The sequence below is a fragment of the Cupressus sempervirens genome, chromosome 6, assembly GCF_028749045.1.
Source record: "Cupressus sempervirens isolate cs-2001-9-10 chromosome 6, ASM2874904v1, whole genome shotgun sequence".
NCBI lineage: Eukaryota > Viridiplantae > Streptophyta > Pinopsida > Cupressales > Cupressaceae > Cupressus > Cupressus sempervirens.
The window spans coordinates 348,783,135-348,803,427 of record NC_143123.1 but is presented as its reverse complement, the minus strand read 5'-3'; the positions used below and the strand labels follow the sequence as shown (position 1 = coordinate 348,803,427).

Genomic DNA, 20,293 nt, shown 5'->3' with positions numbered 1-20,293 from the left:
TTCTATGCGGACTATGCATGAAGAATGAGTAGAAACCCTATACAAGGTGAGAGAAAATGGAAAGCACACAACCATAAGGGTAATGATTATTAATGAGTATCATTTTATTTTTTAATTCATTAGTAAAATAAATCAAATATTCCTAGCTACCGAATATAAAAAATTTAACTTTAGAATCAAATCATCAATTTTAATTTATAGCAAAATATTTTCATTTAACTAGAAAAATAATTAAATTTAAAAATTCAAAAACATATGACATTACCATATTTTTGGCTAGGTACCATATCAATAGTGACGTATTAAAATTCACTCACCCTAATCCATTTTTTTAAAGATGTGTAATGGACTACTAATCTTTGGGAACATATTTAGAGAACTTGGTAATTTGCACAAAGTCAAGCTCTCAATCAAACCTTGGATGGATGAATTTTATGTCTTTGAGTGAAGATGAAAGGGAGCAAATATTCATTACATTTATGATGTGTTCTAATGAGAATTGTTAGAATGGTGATAACTGCTTTATCAAAAGCCTTGTGTGCTCCTTGATAACTCTTAATAATTAAAAGAAAATTAATGTAAGTTCATAAATGCAAGAACTAAGAACACAAATCAATATATCACACTGTAATTTTTTAAAAAGGTATAAAGATATCATGAACCAAATCCATAAAGAAAAGAATTACTTTTAAAAGTAATTATCATATTATTCAATTTTTACTGTTAGATAATTAAATTGAGAGTCGGATGCAATTGGCATAGTGTGGTTGGTAGTCACCAGCAAAAAATTGCCGATACACCAAAGTTTCAAATAGGCCTTGTTTACAATGAAATTATAAAGATGTGATACCTTCATTTCTTTTGTCTTCAAAATATAAGAAAACATGGCCATAGTTCATACACGCTTTCTTTTACAAATACAATCATAAATATATTGAGGTAAACTGCGAGCGCCCATGACATGTGAGTGGGGAATGTACTTCAATACTTCTGCTACCTTTGAGAATCCAACATGGTGATCATTGGACGGATCACATTCCATAGATGGTTTAGGGGTTTCTCTGATACATTGTGGAGATGAAAGAGCCCACTGCATTGCCCAGATAGCAAGAGGCCGCATGTAAGCCAATGATCTGTACTCGCCTTCAACGTTCCATGCCTCAGGGGTTTGAAATGCATATCTGCAATCATCAAACAAATGTCCGTAAAAACTAAAATCCAAATTAAGGGGAATACATATTCATCGCTTTGAACAATTTGTCTTGTGAAATAGTTAAACATTCGGTTGAAATAAGCTAGACTCCTTAGCAATCCTACTATTTACTTAAAACATTTAAGAATTCTTATTTTAATTTATATAGAATTTACATATTGGTACTTGACTTGGTCACACAAAATGAGTTGGATATGACTTTTAAAACTCACTTTCAAACTTATACAATTATCATTTGAGCTCCTCCTGGCTTTACATAGGCATGGGCTCCATATGACTAATATAGAAATATTCCATAGGAAGATAGCGATTAAATTTGTGATTAATATTCAGATCACGACGTTCATGTTTGTCCACATATCTCAGATTCCTCTTTATTTTCATCTGGTGTTGAAGATCTCATTGTTTCTTCTAAGACATTGTTTCCTCTTACCCATATACTGCCATTCTTTTTGGTGCACCTTCAGGGCTCTTTAGAATGTTACTGTTTAGAGTTAGTTATTCTATTAACATACCCTGTATCTATAGTTAGGTCATAGTTTAACATCGTTTGAGAAATGCTCTTTAGAGAGACAATAATGCATATGGACCCTTGTCTTGCATTAATCATCTACGACTTTAATTTTATACGGTTAACATTTCATATATCTGTTTGAATTTTATTCCATGCTATGTGCATTCTTCCGCTAGTTAGTATTCATATTCACTTGTGTAGGTCTGCATTGAGCGTTGCTACAAGAAATATAAATGAGATTAGTAGACTAAACGGGACCAACCGTGGGACTTGGATATCATTTATCATAGAAAGACATGCAGACCATCTCATATTAGGTGCAAACAAAATTAGTAGTGTTTCAAAAGAATGGGCAAATCTTACACTACTGGCTGATCTTTTAATTCAGAACTGAGATTTGACTGATGCTTGATTTTTACAGTTGATTGTTACAAGCTTATCGAACCTTGAAAAGACAATCTGGGAAGGACATACATTGAAATATTGCAATTGTAAAATTTGTAGTTCTTTTTCCCTTATGTTTTAGGTTTACCTTGATAAGGATGTTCCAACTATTATAATAACGAGCTTAAAACTGCAATATCTTCGTGTGAATTCTGCTTATATCCTGATTCCTAATCCACTAAGTTTTATAGTTTCATCTTTCATATCTAAATTGATCTCTGAGTGTGAATCTGACCCAAGTCAATTACAAAAATGCAAATTTGCTGGATCAAAAAGGAAGGTGCCCCTGTGGCCAAGGTTCCAGCTTCACCACCGTCCACTGCCAAATACCTCTGCCTGGACCAAAGGAGAAATTGCTCGAAGTTTTCACACTACTGCCCACATAACCATTGGAAAGCCAACTCTCTAATTCCACTACTACCAACAGTGTAGCAATCTGGCTAGACCTTACCTCCTTTTCAACCTTTTGACCAGCAAAGTGGTTGGTCTCTGCCTTTGCATCACCTCTCCATGTTCTTTAAATGGTGTGGATTGTCCCTCCTCATCAAGGAAAACTTCCTTCGTTGATGCTCACCATTATCTACCAAGGTCTATTCAAAATCAAGCCCGAAGATGGTGACAATTCTGCTCATGATAGGTGGGAGCTTGTGGACAATACCAAGGCTTTGATAAGTGGCTAACGGGCCCCTCCCTGATACTGGTTTCTATTTTCTAATATCGTTTTAGTAATTTCACAATCGTTTCCCTTTATTGATACGTGTAATGTATGTAATGACTTCAAAAAAATTATATAAAAATATTCAATACTCTTTTTGATCCCCAGGATTCGTGTGGGCAAGGAGAAAGCAGGTGATAGAGTAAATATAACTATTCAACAATTTCTAATCACTATGATATTCTGCAAGGGGCCAGTGCTGTCGAGCCTTTGTCAGGAAATTGAAGTAGTCTATATATTCGGATCTCAAGTGGCTTTGGTGTTTGTTTCTTCTTGGTATGTATGCTAGGTTTTCCATGTAAATTTGTGTGATTACTGTTTATAGTTTCTCTACATAATTTTACATCGCAGGTTGCTACTAGTTACAATGTTGCATTTAGAAAGGTATTTCCAGATGGAGATATCAGAAGTGTTGTCTTGAATGATTTTGGGCATTTCATATTTTCAAAATGATGTTTCATTTTTAGACGTTTAAATAGAAAAGATGCTAATGATTAGGAGTACATATATGGACAAGCCATTATTTGCCTGCAATGTCTTTGTTAAAATATAATGATAGTAGCGGTTATACCCTTATAACATTTATATATATTGTTCTAACATAAGGTTATGTAAGCATATCCTATTTGAAATTATTATAATATAACAACTATTAGATTATGGGGTGTTGGGTTCAAACTTTGGACTATGAAGGGATTCCCTTCAAAGTGTAGAAGATGTTTGCAAATTGGTCATGTGGATTAGAGAAAAAGGAAATGATGACTTTGTGGTGGAATGGTGCTTCAGGGCAACATCATATGGTTGAGAAGAAAACAGAAATTTAAATTTCTCATAGGTGGTTGCGGCAAATTGTCTGAGTCATCCGACTTCTTCTTAGGCTGATCTCTTTCCTGTTGGGGGGTTGCTGAGGCTAGAGTGCAACATGTCCCTCTTGGTGACTCCCCATATGGAATAGAGAATGTGTCTCAAGCTGCTATTGCCAGTGATACTGCTATTAACTATGGAGGCAACTGTGATATGCTTCGCCTGTAGGGAGGTGTTCTGTTGTGCTTGGGCTGGTAAATATTCTATCCATAGGCTCTATGGCTTGGAATGATGATCTGTAAATACGATGTTAAAGTTTTCCAAAAACTTAAGCCAATTACAGACAGTAATTTCTTGATCCTGGCAGTAATTGTGTGGTTATGTATTTTAACCATGAAATTACAAGAAGAGTTATGCTTTAAAACACTTTAAATTAATTGTGTTTAATAACATTAAAGGGAGAACATAAAAATTGCAAAAAAGAGAGAACAAGAAAGAGATGGAAGAGGGATGCAAACACTTGATAACGAAGTTTGTCCAGTTAGGACTATGTCTCTAGGTCCGCTTTTCAATTTGGGGACCACTTTTTAAAAGCTACCAAGCAAAAATGCTTTGTTACATAATCCACGCTCCAAGTCTTCACAATCTCTTTTCATACAATTCTTGGTGTAGAAAACACCTTGTACTCTCTCAAAATAATTCTCATTTAAATAATCTCCAAAAATTACGATCGCAGCATTTCCCCTCTCAAGAATTACAAAAAATTCTCCAAATTTAATTCCCTATTTATAAAGAACATCCCCCCTTTTATAAAAGAATTCTTCCATATTTGGTTCAAAACCAAATAACAAATTTACAACCAAATCTTTTTAAAAACAAACCTCCCCCCTTTAAAATATATGGTTTATATTAATCCATTTATCATTTTAAATCTTTAAAATATATTCTCCCATTTATATTTTTGGCTCATATCCATCAAGCCTCAAAAAATAAGCCTTTGGAATATATTTTAAAATTTGGTTATGGGGTGAAACTATTGACTTCAGTATCACTCTGCAAACAATTAACAACTTCTGATTTTTGCACTTCACAATCCTGAATATCTTGCTAGTGCAGTTGGTGGGGAAAGAAAACATGTTGGTGGTTGTGTATTCAAACCACAGAACCACCAATCTTGGAATTCTATTTAAATGGGAGTTGGATATTCTTTAAATATTAACTCCGCTGAAAACATTCCAAATCACGTGTGTGGCTCTTTGGTGAAGCTGAAGCCTTGTAGTTGGGAGGTACTGTGTTCGAATGGCCCAAGCCTTCATTTTGGAAATGACAACAAACATACGTATTGACCTAGTGTGCCACATGGTATCTTGTTGGGGGGCCACCCAGCATGTATTTGACCACTCATATTGCCACATGTTGCCTTTTAATTGCGTAATGGCATCGTTCCACCTTATGACACATGTCATCAACTAATTCATCGTGCCTCCTGTATACGCTACATCAATTTGACTCCCACATGTCACTTCAGGATTTCGTCAAGATGTTGACTAGGATGTTGATGTCATCCGATCAATCCTTTTCATGTGTAACTTTGACCGGCCATAGCTTCTTCATACAAACTCTGTTTTTGAAATCGAAAATAGTTCCAGAATTAGTGCATCAAGCACAACTTAACAAGTTTTTCGCACAAATTTGAACAATCCATTTTTCACCTTTTTTCTAGCCCCTAATCTGCTTATTGATCTGAACTTTGACCGAGCATAACTTTTGCGTACGAGCTCCTTTTCACTAGTTCAAGCTGTGATGGATTAAATTTAATGAGTTCTTCGCAATAATGCTAAAATTGAGAGATTCAAAGACTGAAACTTTTGGCTTCTCTAGATCCACCTGGATCACTCCTTCCCAATGAGAAGATTTTTGGTCCTTCAAAACTCTAGTTTTTACATGGAATGAAAGTGAAGGCATGTTCACCTCACTTGTCCAATATCATCTGTACAACCTATTGGAATTTTGAAAATCTAAGTCAACATAAACGCCATAAGAAATAGCATTGTTGACACAATCAACCATACATCCACCAATATTAATTGTTACATCCATCACCCACATAGTAGTAGCTAGTAGAAAAAAAGTAACAACAATGAATAAACTAATGAAGAGGAAAAAGTATCAACACTTCAGATCTCTTGTATAGAAACATCATTAGAAAATGAATCACTCAAACCCTTTGTTACTATCATTCTCAATGTCTCATTTTTACAATTGATCCTTCATTCTTCATGTGATGAGCTCGTATCATGTATTCAATTCCCTCTTTAAACAAATGATACCTATTATGCTCCTTGTAGAAGATTGCTTTCCTATCATATAGGTATGGGCTACCCAACACAATCTCACAAATGTCAAGGAGAACCACATCAAATTCAACCTCATCTATGTACGCAGATGTTATTGCAAATTTTAACTTACATTGCTTTCTTACTCGCAATCTGTTATCATTGCACGCCCAACCTAAAGGATAAGTTTTTTTTGTGGTTTAGTTTCCAATCCCAATTAGTTAACAACTTCCTCTGAAATTAGATTAACTTATGACCCACTATCTATCAGTGTGTCAATTTTAGTGTTCTTTGAGATTACCCTTATATAAAACAATTCACATCTTTTACTATCTTCAAGAACATCATGACTTTTGGAAGTAGAAGCATATGAAATATTAGTGGTAGAATCAACACCAACAAAAGCATTGCCTTTAAAATCGACAACCGATGATTTCATTTCATCATCAAGATCTGATCCTAGATCTTGAACAACAACTTCAGTCTTTTGCTTTCCTTTACTATCCTTCTTAAAATACTTTGGTTGTAATTACCTTGCATCCTCACACCCTTTCTTCTTACATTGTGACCATGTAGGATTTTCACCTTCCTCTTTCTTCACTATGGCTTCTTTCTTACCCTTCTTATTGCTTTTAGGGGGAGCACATTCCTTCTTTGAACTAAAACTTGTGTTTCCTCAATCTGCTTCATTATGGGTTGCTTGAACACATAATTCATTAAAATTAAAAGGACTAAACATCAATATTGTATGTTTCAAGTATGAATGCACCATCTATATACTTACAAAGTATCTTGTGTATAAAGAGGAATTTCAAGAGTTGGTCCTTTTTTCCTTAACACTTGTGTATACTCTTGCACATACTGTCCTTACATTTGATTGAAATTTTGCCAATCCAAAATGGCTTGTTGCATACAACCCAAAGGATAAAGTCGTTTCTTTAAAGCAAAAGTAAACTCATACAATAAAGTTGTTTCTTTAAAGCAAAAGGAAACTCATACCAAGATGAAATAGTTTTACCATTTATAGCAAGATCATCCTGGATCTTGCTCTCCCACCATACTAATGCAATACCTCCCATCCGAAGAGTAGCTAGTTGAATTTTGGAAGAATCATCAAAGATCTTTTGAACCTTGCAATACCCTTCAATCAACATAAGATAATAATCCAATTTTTTTGCATCCAATTCACCACTATATATAGGCAATTCAAATTTTACAACTTTTAACAAAGGTGCATTAAGTTGCACAAGTTCTTTGACAATGAAGTTGAAGAGGATGAAGAAGATGGAGATAGAGGTTTAGGAGTGTCACTACCACCTCCTACTCCTTTGCCTTTATCATCTTTTGACAAGGATTTAGCTTCCTCCTTTCTAGCCTTGTTTTCCTTTCTCTTTTGCCAATCTTTTCTCTTTTGGAAAATAATGTCCACCGATGCCTTAATTTTTATAAAAGCTCTCTAGAAGGCTTCTATGTCAAACTCAAGAAGATTTTGTTCATTTGCCATCTTCAATTGAGGAAAAGTCCTTTTCCCAATCTCTCGATTGAGCTCTTCAAGAGAACCTTCTCCTTGTTTAAATCTCAACCTAGTTAGCATTCACCACTTGCAATTTCCCACAAAACGGGTTCTGATACCAAACTTGATCTATAAACTACAACATTAAAGTTTTCCAAAAATTTAATCCAATTGCAAATTGCAATTCCCTAATCTTGGCAGTAATGTGTGGTTATGTATTTTAACCCTTGAAATTATAAGAGAGAACAAGAAAGAGATAGAAGAGGGACACAAACACTTGATGGTGGAGTTCATCTAGTTAGGAGTAGTCTTAAGGTCCGCTTTTCAATTCAGGGACTGCTTTATTAAATCTACCAAGCAAGAATGCTTTGTTATAGAATCCAAGCTCCAACTCTTCACAACCTCTTTTCGTATTACTCTTGGTGTAGAAAGCACCTTGTACTCTCACAAGAATCTCCTTGAAATAATCTCCAAGAATTGCAATGGTAGGATTTCTCCTCTCAAGAATTACAAAAAAACTTCCAAACCTAATTTCTTTTTTACAAAGAACATCCCCCCTTTTATACAAGAATTCTTCCAAATTTGGTTCAAAACCAAATAACAAATTTACAACCAAATCTTTTTAAAAATAAACCACCCCCTTTAAAATGTATGGTTTATATTAATCCGTTTATCATTTTAAATCTTTAAAATATATTCTCCCATTTATATTTTTGGCTCATATCATTTGAGCCTCACAAAATAAGCCTTTGGAATATTATTTAAACTTCAGTTATAACATGGAACTCTTGACTTCCGTGTCACTCTACAAACAATTAACAACTTCCAATTATTGCACTTCACAATCCCAAAAATCCCGCTAGTGCAGTTGGTGGGGGAAGAAAATAGCATGTTAGTGGTTGTGTGTTCAAACCACACGACCACCAATCTCGGACTTTTGTTTAAACATGAGCTGGATATTCATTAAATATTAACTTTGCCAAAAAAACATTCTAAATCACGTGTGAGGCTCATTGGTGAAGCTAATGCCTTGTAGTTGGGAGGTATTGTATTCAAATCTCCCAAGCCTTCATTTTGGGAATAACAACAAACATACCTATTGATCAATATGCCACATGGTATCTTGTCAGTAGACCACTTGGCATATATATGACCACTCATATCACCAAGTGTTGCCTTTTGATTAGTCTATGTCATCGTTCCACCTTATCACATCTTCCATCAACTGATTCGTTCATGCCTCCTGTGCATGCTACATCATCAATTTGACTACCACATGTCACTTCAGGATTGGACCAAGATGTTGACTAGGCTTCTGATGTCATGTTGATGTCATCTGATCAACCCTTTTCCTGGGTAACTTTGATCTACCATAACTTCATACAGACTATTTTTTAAACCAAAAATAGTTTTGAAATCTACGCGATGAGTACTACAACTTGCCATTTTTTTTTGCACAGGTTTGAGATTATCCATTTTCACCTTTTTTATAGCCCCGTGGACCGCCTGCTGACCAAAACTTTTATCAAGCCTAACTTTTGCGTATGAGTTCTTTTTTTACTTGTTCAAGTTGTGTAGGGTTCAGTTTTCTAAGCTTTTCTCAGCGATGCTGAATTTGAGAGATTTAAAGACTGAAATTTCTGGCTTCTCTAGATTCACCTAGATCACATGACGAGGGAGCAAAAGTTGAAGAGGGTTGAATTACTCTTAAGGGTAAGAAGGCTAAGACATCCAAGCCCTCTCTTGACATGATCTTTCATTCCCACAAGGGTAGTGTTAAAGGTAAATCTTTATGGCTCTTGGTTGGGGGTGCTTGGGCTAGATTTCGCCTAGTCTATTCTGGTTGCTTGTTGCTTGCTTGCAACTTTTGTTTTAGGTTGTAGGAGCCTGTGGATTAAACCCATGTTTGTTTTGGGGGCTTTGTTGCCTTTGGATGTTTGATGATTTCAATTTCCTATCATTTGATGTCTTGGTTGTGGATTCGAAATCCATTCAAAATCTAATTGTAAAGGGTTTCAAATCTCTTCAAAACTTGTTTTCGCTTTTATAAAAACTACATGTTATGGGGTTAATGAAATTTATATGACTAATAATATCGCCCTTTCTCATATATTTAGGGAGGTTCTCTCTCATTTGAGAGATATGATTATGGAGCTGCATAGAAAGTTATATCACTATGCCCAAAAGATATTATGGGCCATGTGGAAGTAAGAAGTGTTCCCAAGTTCAGTTTTTATGGAGCTTTTTACCTGAAAGTATTTTCCCATGTATATCCTATTATCTATATAATACACACCTTTATGGTTGTATAATTTCATCTTATTTATTGTATACTTTGTTTATAATGACTAGTATCCTAAGATCCTAATTTCTAACAATGTTACAAATGATTTTCTCTCAAATGTTTTTCTTTTTCTTTTTATATTTTTATGTTGTTTTATATTTTATAATAATATAATTTTATAATTTATGTTTTTTAATTTATAAAATCAGATACTAGAAGTTGTATGTAAATTCAGCAGTTGCAATTTCTTCAGCAAAGCCAAATCACAAACATACTCCATTCACTCCATTTAGCACGATTGTTGCATGCAAAATAAAAATAGAGGATTTGGTCTCTTGTTTCATTAATTATGACAAAAAATTGGGATCTAAAGTCTTGAGTATAATGTGTTGATTTCCTGGGATCACTGCAAATATATTGGCATTGCTGTTTTTGTAGTTTGTGTTTTTTGAATGCAGATGCAAGTGTATATAAATAGGATTAGAATAGACATGTCTCTGTTAGTTTCTAGGATTGTTTCTGCAAATGTAGAATCATACCCATTGTTATTGATGATCTTCAAATGCAGATTTGGATCTCATATAAATATGAGGAGACATGTCTCATGACAAGACATGTCTCTATGGTGGAATCATTATTTAAATAATATTATATTAACATGAATAATAATAATATGTATAACAATATATATATAATATTATAATATATATGTATTATATACAATAATATATATTATTAACATAAGTATATATAGGAAATAACGATTACCAATAACAATAATGTATATAAGATCGAATTAATCCAACTGAAGCTACAACTTTAACACTCCCTCTTAGTTAGGGAGGATTGATATAGAACACATTATGCTCTCAAGTATATGAAGAGATATCATCTCACCTTTTATAACACACAATTGAAACAAATTCCATAACTTTAATATAAGCTTAAACACCACCTTACGTATGGTCTATAATAGTAACTATGTCATGGTGTCTAACAAGATCCGGCCCAAAGAACCATAACAAATTGGTTGTCATGGTGTTCGGCAAAATCTAACCCAAAGAACCATGATGAGTTGGTTATCATGGTGTCCGACAAAATCTGACCCAAAGACCCATGATAACAGGTCTACCATTTATAAGATGGCCACCTTACAATGGTTGCCTTCTGTCAGTTCTTTATCATGACTTCCAACACACTTGGACAACAATATGATGAAGTTTGTCATGATAGCAGGTCTACTGTTTATAAGATCGTCATCTTATAATGATTACCTTCTGTTTTATATATGTCAATGAAAGATCGTCACCTTTCATTACATATCATATGTAAAATAGTAGCCACCATGAACCCAGTCCGAGGGTGGTACAAAGGCTTTCACCTTAATTTTCTCTCATAGAGAAGAGTGCATTACAAGGAGTTTCACTTAGAACTTCTCCTCATAGAGAAGATATCATTCACAAAGGATTGCACCTCAAAAAATTCTCCCTCTGAACAATGATCATGGGAACTCAGGTCTAGTAGTTACTCCCTTAAAGACTCTCTTCCCCAAGGATTCTTGTCAGACTCACTCTATATGTGACATCTAATTTTTTGGTAATAAGTAATCACTTCCTCATAATAAACATAGGAGTGGGCCCATCAAAATCATGCAGTTACACATGTATTTCTAGACTCCCTCTAGGTATCAATTTTATAAGCTCCTACGTTACCTTAGAAGAAGTGTCATACTCCCTCTTAGTGTAGAAGAATCTCATAATCTCAATCATCAAAGATGTTTGCTTCAAGAGCCTCACTTTATCTATCTTGATCATCAGGGTCTTTGGAGCTACTATCATTAGATTTTGAGTCTGCACAATATTTGGTAGCATATGTAAAGTACCAACCTTCTTTTCTTGTAAGAATATCCTCAAACATAAATAAAAATATCAAGGCAAATAACCCTTATAGTATGTATAGAATTACAAATAAGAAAAAGACTACAAAGAGTAGATAAATGTAAAAGATAAAAATACTGATCTGTACATGAAGATTAAAAAATTGTCTTTTTTTTTAAAAGATTATTTGAGAACGGAACATCTCCCTCTAAATAAGGTTCTAGTGGGAATGGAACATTGACTATTATTCCCCCCACAATGTACAATTTCCACTCATTCTTATATTGTTGAACAATTTTGTATCAAATATGACAACTCCTTTCTAAGTTCCAATTTGCTCTTTTCGTCCATTGAAGGTCCAAACATTCATTTAGTTTAACAATAGAAGCGAACATATCCTTCCATTTTATCAAACTCGTCCACAATATAACAATGTCTTGTTTAAGTATGATTGTGCCACATGAATGACTAGTAATTTCTGTAAATACAAGTAACATCATTTAGAAGTTGTCACTTCCTCATGATGTATATAGGTGGTAGGCCTATTAACACATAGTCACGAGGTATATTCATGAAGCACAGTCCTCTTGACTACTATAATTTATTGATCACTGGGGAATCCATCAGAACATGGTTTACTCCCTCTAAATCAATACGACCGAGATCACTGAAAGTTGACTGAATCATATCATCTATCTGCACCCTCTTTTTCAAGGTTGCTTGAAATGTCAGACTCCCTCTTTATCTCCATCTCCCTTTTTCTGTAATAACATTCTCAGAGGAAAAGAGCAAGGCACATAGCTTTCATAATAAAAAAGAAAAGAAAAAGAGAAACTACTAAAATACTCAACAATAATAATTTTGCATCAATCCGATCTAAGATAAATAAATATCTACTTTAAATATATATTTTCCTAAAGAATAATAATCACTAATATTTAATATCCTTTGCAAATCTCATATATTTATATATGAGAATTATACTCTCTCTCTCTCTCTCTCTCTCTCTCTCTCTCTCTCTCTCTCTCTCTCTCTCTCTCTCTCTCTATATATATATATATATATATATATATATATATATATATATATATATATTTATCTAGGTGAACCAAACAGAGAAGAAGAATACGTATTCCAATTGTCTATTCCCGAAATAAGTCCTATTCCTATATTCCTATCCCACTTGCCAAAGGGACCGAGCATTTACACCATTAATCGAATATGGACGATTCTCTTGAAAAATTCCCATATATAAGATGATTCTAAAAAAATTCTCCTGTATTCTTATTTCTCTCTGAAATTTGCAGACAAAAATAGCTGGCTCTTTTAAAATTTCTCCTCTATTTTCATTTGTTTCTGAAATTTGGAGGGAGAGTTAATTGATAGAGACGTTCCCATTAGATAATAATCTCTGTTTCAAAATTAAAGGATTTAAATTTCAGAATCTCGAAGGCCGTAAGGGATTCTCTCATTAAATTATCAATGAGGAACACCTGCATTAGTTCTCACATATGATAATTTATCAATTTATAAACATCTATATTCTTTGGTAGATATATAAAATTATATTAAAAAACATATTTTCCATACCTTATAAGCTATTCACAAATAAATGTTCACATATTCCTTCATAGTTGATAGTCATTTGTACCTCAATCTGTGCTTGAATTAATTGGTGGGACTCGGTCGCTCGGTCTTCTACCTCGATACTCCAATCGATGTATTTGTACAAACTAGCCTCAGCATTATAGTTCATTTTCCCAAAGAACAAAGCATTTATGTCGGTCATGGATTAGGTGGAATGAATCGACTTAAACAAATTGTATTCTCTTTCCTCTACGTGCTGAATAATCCTCCTCCTGGATTGATCTCTTAGCAACTGCTTTGATTGATCAAAGCATCGGTTGGCCACTTTCCAATGTTAGGGTTTGTCCATTTTAATTACATGACATGGCTTTTGATCCTTTATATCTCATCCCTTTATGAATTCTTATTGATTTCTTTCCCTACAGACCTCCCATGGTGGTAAATTCCACTTTAATATTGTCTGAATACTTTGGACGCCATTTGTGAATGCATTGTCTTAAAAATCTCGTTCTATATGGTCTTGTCTTCCGTATCTATGGTCGATTCTTCCTCAATAGGCCTTATTATCATGCCTTTTGTCGTTTCTTAATCTCTTATTGAAAATCATCTTTGGGTCGACTCATATCACTAACATGTTTATATAATATAACCAACAGTTGTATTCATTCATCTTTGGCTAGTTTGGTCGATTTGTTTGTGATTATTATGTTCACACCAACTTCTCTTTTGAAATTGTAAGTAATTGTTTTTCACATCTTAGCAATGTGAATGTAATGTCCCCACTTTAACATATAAATTAAATAATTAATAAGTATTATATATTAATATTAATATTAAAATAATAATATTTTACAAGTAATATAATATTATAATTATGTAATAATATCATATTATATCATATTTTAATGGTAATATGAAAATACAAATTAAATAATAACCTAATACAAAAATAATGATATTATCATTATGATATATTTTAATATAGTAATACTATATGAATACAATATAATATAAATATAGTTGATATTATAATAATTAAGATATGATTTAATATAGAAACACTATTAATACAAAGTATTATAATATAATAATATATATAATTGATATATTATTAAAATAATATATGTTATAATATAGTTATTACAATAGTATACATAATGATATTAATTAATTTAACTAAGTAAATATATAATTAATTATATTATCATTAATATGATTAATATTAATGAAAGGACATGACTATTTGAAATGCACATATATATAATATCAAATAACGTGAGGGATATCATATATCAAATATTATAAAATTTTATTCAGATTGAAAAAAGATAATGAAATCTATACAAGTCGGAGAAAATATAATGCAAAGGATACAAATAAGAGATCCAACGGGAAATGAACAATGGACCCCCAAATCGGGTTCATGACAAATGGTATCAAAGCAGTGATCCTGCCATCCTATGCAAAACAAATTACCTCCTCCGCTCAAAGCACTACTGCTATCTCTCCAATCTCCACCAATCTCCAAAATATTTTCCTTTTAGGAAAACAAGTCCATCTTTGTTTCACTGTGAACCACTGGGTGTGCAAGTTGATTGTATAGCTGATGTCATTGTCACTGAGGACATTGTCTTCTTATCTGATAAGAAAATTTCTGATTGCATCTACCGGACTACACTTTAGGATGAAATTTGTTCTATCTTGTTAACATGCACAAAATAGAAGAATTCTGTTGTTAAAGGAGACAAATGTAACGTTGCTTTAGTGGCAACTGAAGACTAAGCTCATGCAGGTTACCACACACGATAGACACTTAACTCTTCCAATGAGAGTAAATTATTAAGAATATACTTGTGATGACATATCTGCAAGAAATTTTAGACTGGTTCGTACCTAATGGGATTAGGAATTGAAGACCAGAACAACCATTTCTCTTATCAAGGCAACATCAGGGAGAATAAGTTTGAAATAAAATGTCATACGTTATGGATTGGAGGTCGTCTTCAAACATTCATTAAACATGATCACATTTTCCTGATATGAGACACTGTTAAGGGAACTATAATGTCAAAGCCGACATGAGCAGGAGGCATCTCAAGTTTGGGAGTTATATCTGATGACTGAAGCTATTCAACCCAGAAAGTTAAGCCTTACAAAAATTGAGACTATATTGAAGGATTGAAAATGCTAGTTGCACCACCTACGATGAGCGTGAAGGATCCAAGCGTGCCTGATGATATATATGAAATTGAAACAAATTCTAAGAGCATAAGATTTGATAGCTCTGCTACTTGAAGAGGATTCAATTTGAAAATATATAGCCATCCAATAAATTTGTTTGATATTTATGCTCCAGTCATCACGGTTTTGCTATTTGTAGAGATGGAAAGGGCCATAAACAATGTCTTACATAACAAAACAAAAAAAAAACTGTGAGAAGTAATTAAAGTATTCAAATGGAATATATATACAAGGTCACTATGAGCTCCAGATTGCAGAGCAAAATGATTTGCTATTAAAAGGAAACAACCAATCAAACAGAATCGACAAAATAAATGAATCATATATTAAAGAAACCAATTGGTTATAGGGTCTCTCTGAACTCGATCGAGAGGGAACTATGGTTGGCAATTGTGGGAGGAGAGAAAATTGTAGGGGCTACAGTTTATAGTGAAAGAGCTTGGGTGCAAATTCATTGACAGGAACATCGGACAGAAGAAGAAAGGATGGGAATCGAAACAGTCACATTGCTCATTGACTCACACGAGCATAAGGAACAAGATAATGTGGAGGAAGATGTCATCCACATGACCCCAGGTCACTCACCACCCGTGAAAGGAAAGAATATAAAATTAAAATAAAAGAAAGTTATCATGTGGACTACCAAATATCCATCCGTATGTGGGCTCAACATTTCTTACATATAATGTAGATTGTAATACCATTAAACAAAGGAGAGAATGACCATCCAACTTGGATTATATGGGATGACATACAAAGAACATATCAAACATTGTAGGAAATCATTAAACCAAAACTATGGAGCGCTGTACAGACCGTGGCCCAGGTAAAAGCACGTGAATGGAATATTGAAAAACAAGGACCACTATTGAAGACGCTGAGAATAAAATATAATTTTAGAAGTAAATCCTTTGAATGTATCATCACTGGGAACAATGGCCATAGTCATCTAATTAAGATTGTAGGAAGAAGTTACAAGAAGTTTATATTCATATATATTAAGAAAGACAAGAGGAGTATCAAGGATGTTCGGATTCAAAGTTTGTTCTTTATGACAACAGCAATGAATCAAACATATGACATAGTAGAATCCTTGATATCTCTTTGGATTAAATTATATTTAGGAAGATATGACAGAAATAACTAAGTCTATAAAGGTATTTAGAAAGAATAGCCCCAATTCTACATGATTCCTAGATATAAAATGAGAGAATATTTGAAGGCGTATTCAAAGAAAATTGCACTTACATTATCTTCAAGAACTGCTCATAATGCTAGTGACATCAGCACTTGAATGTTCCTTTGAGATTGTCAGTAGCATACATGAATAAGTCTGGCAAATAGTTGGAAGATGGGACATTTGAAGTTGTACATAAGGAAACTCATTTTGTGCTCCAAATAGTTAATAGCGATCCATCTGGCCTCATAATATTCAATGATAAAAACTGGTGGATGATTAAGGAATCATATATGATCATTTTACTATTGAATAGCTATTATTCATCACCCATGGAAATAGTGTTTGAGTATTGGAAGCATATCATAAAAAGAAGCATAATCATATTGGCCTACCCCAAATAACAGTCACATCATGATGGAAAATGAAGTAACAAAGGATCAACATTGGATAAGGATGTTACTGTGGAATATGAGAGGTAAATTATTACGAAATTCCACATAAACACCACTTCAAACACATAATGGTAATAAGGTATGGTAATGAGGTAAGTTTATATCTCCTTCATATGTTTTATTAAGAGATAATTGTTAGTGTCTTTCTTATTACTAACACATTTGTCATTGTGAAGAATATTGAATAATCTATCAATGATTCTAGTTACAAAATAAAAAGAATATATGAAAATGAAATATAAATGGAAAATATATATATATATATATGAAAAAGGAAAAAAAAATGAAATATAATTAAATGTTGATTTAATGAAAACATAGTAATTAGAATACATTTCAATTATAGTATGAAGAGTCTATCTCTCGTCCAAATTACGTAATCTTAGATAGGGAGTTGGTGGGGGGAAAGGCGGAGTAATTTCGAGCACTTGTCGGATACGCTTGGAGCTTGTTTCACGCACCCTCTGCACCGTCATTTTACCATCAAGATGATCGTAACAAGGAGAGAGAAGGTTGTTTGTGTACTATAAGAAGAAATCTTTCAAATGAACTAAGTAAATTAAATTTAAATACTCATCTTCTCATCCACATTATGATATCCTAAGAAGGGAGTTGGTGGAAGGAGAGGAGTAATTTCGAGCACTTGTTGGATACGCTTGGAGCTTGTTTCATGCGCCCTCTGCACCATAAATCTACCATCTTATGATGATCGTAATAAGGAGAGAGAAAGATTCCTTCCAAAGGATTATGTAAATAAGAAAAGGGAACCCTACCACTTTCCTATGGAGTCTACAATCAGGAGAGAACACCCTATTGTAGTGCTAGTTAAGGGAAAGATAGTAATGGCTCCTTTTCACAAGAACCTTTCTAGCCAAACAAGTAATCCACTAAGTAGACCACCTTGTGTGGATGCCTAACACCGGGGCCAAGGGGGCCAAAGTTCCGCTCTTGGGCTTAGTATGGAACTGACTTGGATTAACTTATTATTATTCGAATTTCTTTTGAAGCTTATATATATTTATATACATGTACTGATGCTTATTTTGTGGTTGCAGGGTTCATAAGCCTAATGAAGAAGTATAGTCATTGCGCACTGTTAATTTTAGGATCTAATCAAGGTTATGTATGATGTGTCTACATCGTGTATGCTTCGTGTCTTCATCTGTCTGCATTGTGTCTACTTCATGTTTTCATTCATTAAAGATGTATGTGTTATAAACCTTCTAGGCCTTTCATAAGCAAATATGTTTTGTATCTATGGCAAAGCTTGTGTATAAAAGATTTTGCTCGAGGGCAAGCAAATTCGAGAGGGGAGGACTGTAATGTCCCCACTTTAACATATAAATAAAATAATTAATAAGTATTATATATTAATATTAATATTAAAATAATAATATTTTACAAGTAATATTATATTATAATTATGTAATAATATCATATTATATCATATTTTAATGGTAATATGAAAATACAAATTAAATAATAACCTAATACAAAAATAATGATATTATCATTATGATATATTTTAATATAGTAATACTATATTAATACAATATAATATAAATATAGTTGATATTATAATAATTAAGATATGATTTAATATAGAAACACTATTAATACAAAGTATTATAATATAATAATATATATAATTGATATATTATTAAAATAATATATGTTATAATATAGTTATTACAATAGTATACATAATGATATTAATTAATTTAACTAAGTAAATATATAATTAATTATATTATCATTAATATGATTAATATTAATGAAAGGACATGACTATTTGAAATGCACATATATATAATATCAAATAACGTGAGGGATATCATATATCAAATATTATAAAATTTTATTCAGATTGAAAAAAGATAATGAAATCTATACAAGTCGGAGAAAATATAATGCAAAGGATACAAATAAGAGATCCAGCAGGAAATGAACAATGGACCCCCAAATCGGGTTCATGACAGTGAATGAAATCTAAATTTCCTTAAACCCACCAACTTTTATAATGAAGTCCCAATTACAATACTTTTGTCAAGTTTTGAAGAATTAAGCCAAGCCAAAGGAGTTCTAATATAATGCAAAGGATACAAATAAGAGATCCAGCAGGAAATGAACAATGGACCCCCAAATCGGGTTCATGACAGTGAATGAAATCTAAATTTCCTTAAACCCACCAACTTTTATAATGAAGTCCCAATTACAATACTTTTGTCAAGTTTTGAAGAATTAAGCCAAGCCAAAGGAGTTCTATAAGTAGTGAGGAAGGACTTAATGTATTTCTTATTCTTCCATACGGCTTGATTCCTAGAGAATACGTGTTGTATTTTGTAGCAAAACCAAGTTACGGAGGTAAATGTTTTTGGCCTGGCTAATGTATAGTAGATAGTATGGAGTAATTTGAAAAATAGCGGAGTGAAAACATTCAAGTAAATCTATGTCAATAATTTTTCTTCTTTATACTATGTGACAGTAATGTTCAAGCCCAAGGTTTTATTGTCATCTTGAATAGATGGAACTAGCGTTGAAATTGGGCAATATCATTGTGTATATGTGTTCCATGGCATTCTATACTCGGCATCGCATATATACATAGAGCTTATACATTTGTTGTCATGTTGAAGGACAGAATCTCTAATTCTCATATCTTTCTAGATTAGTAAACAATTTCCTTTATTATTCATCGCTTTAACTAACATGAAGATATTTTATTAATCTTCGTACTTTCAACAGGATGTTACATGCGATAATTAGTCTTCAAACTTTAGGGTTATATCATTCCACAACCCTCTAAATCTTCTCACTACAATATGGTGATGCCATTGTTATTTAGTAGCTTGTTCAATGTAATGCTTCAAGAATAGAGACACTCCCTTCATCTTTCAATAAATATATCTATTGTTTGGCAATTGGATATACAAATTGAATTCTTACAACATTATAAAGTTGTTGTGCGCCTCTATTTTATCAAACAAGTTGCGTTGGATATAATAGGATAGTCTTTGGGCTATTTAACTTACACAAATATTCATTTTGTCATTGTTATATATCTACTGGATTTATTACTTAATGGAAGTGTTTCACTGTAGTCATTGTTTAATGAAATAAATATTTGTAAGGA

General features: G+C 33.0%; 1 protein-coding gene across 2 annotated transcripts in view; it reads right to left on the bottom strand.

The window, feature by feature from the left end:
* Positions 1-670: 670 nt before the first annotated feature.
* Positions 671-20,293, bottom strand: part of LOC149552555 (uncharacterized) — a 214,515-nt gene continuing 194,892 nt past the window's right edge. For both annotated transcript variants that reach the window (XM_089788144.1, XM_089788145.1), the window contains exon 19: positions 671-1,181. In XM_089788144.1, coding sequence (XP_089644270.1) covers positions 896-1,181 — 286 coding nt within the window. In that variant the 3' untranslated portion in view covers positions 671-895. The remainder of the gene's footprint in view (positions 1,182-20,293) is intronic.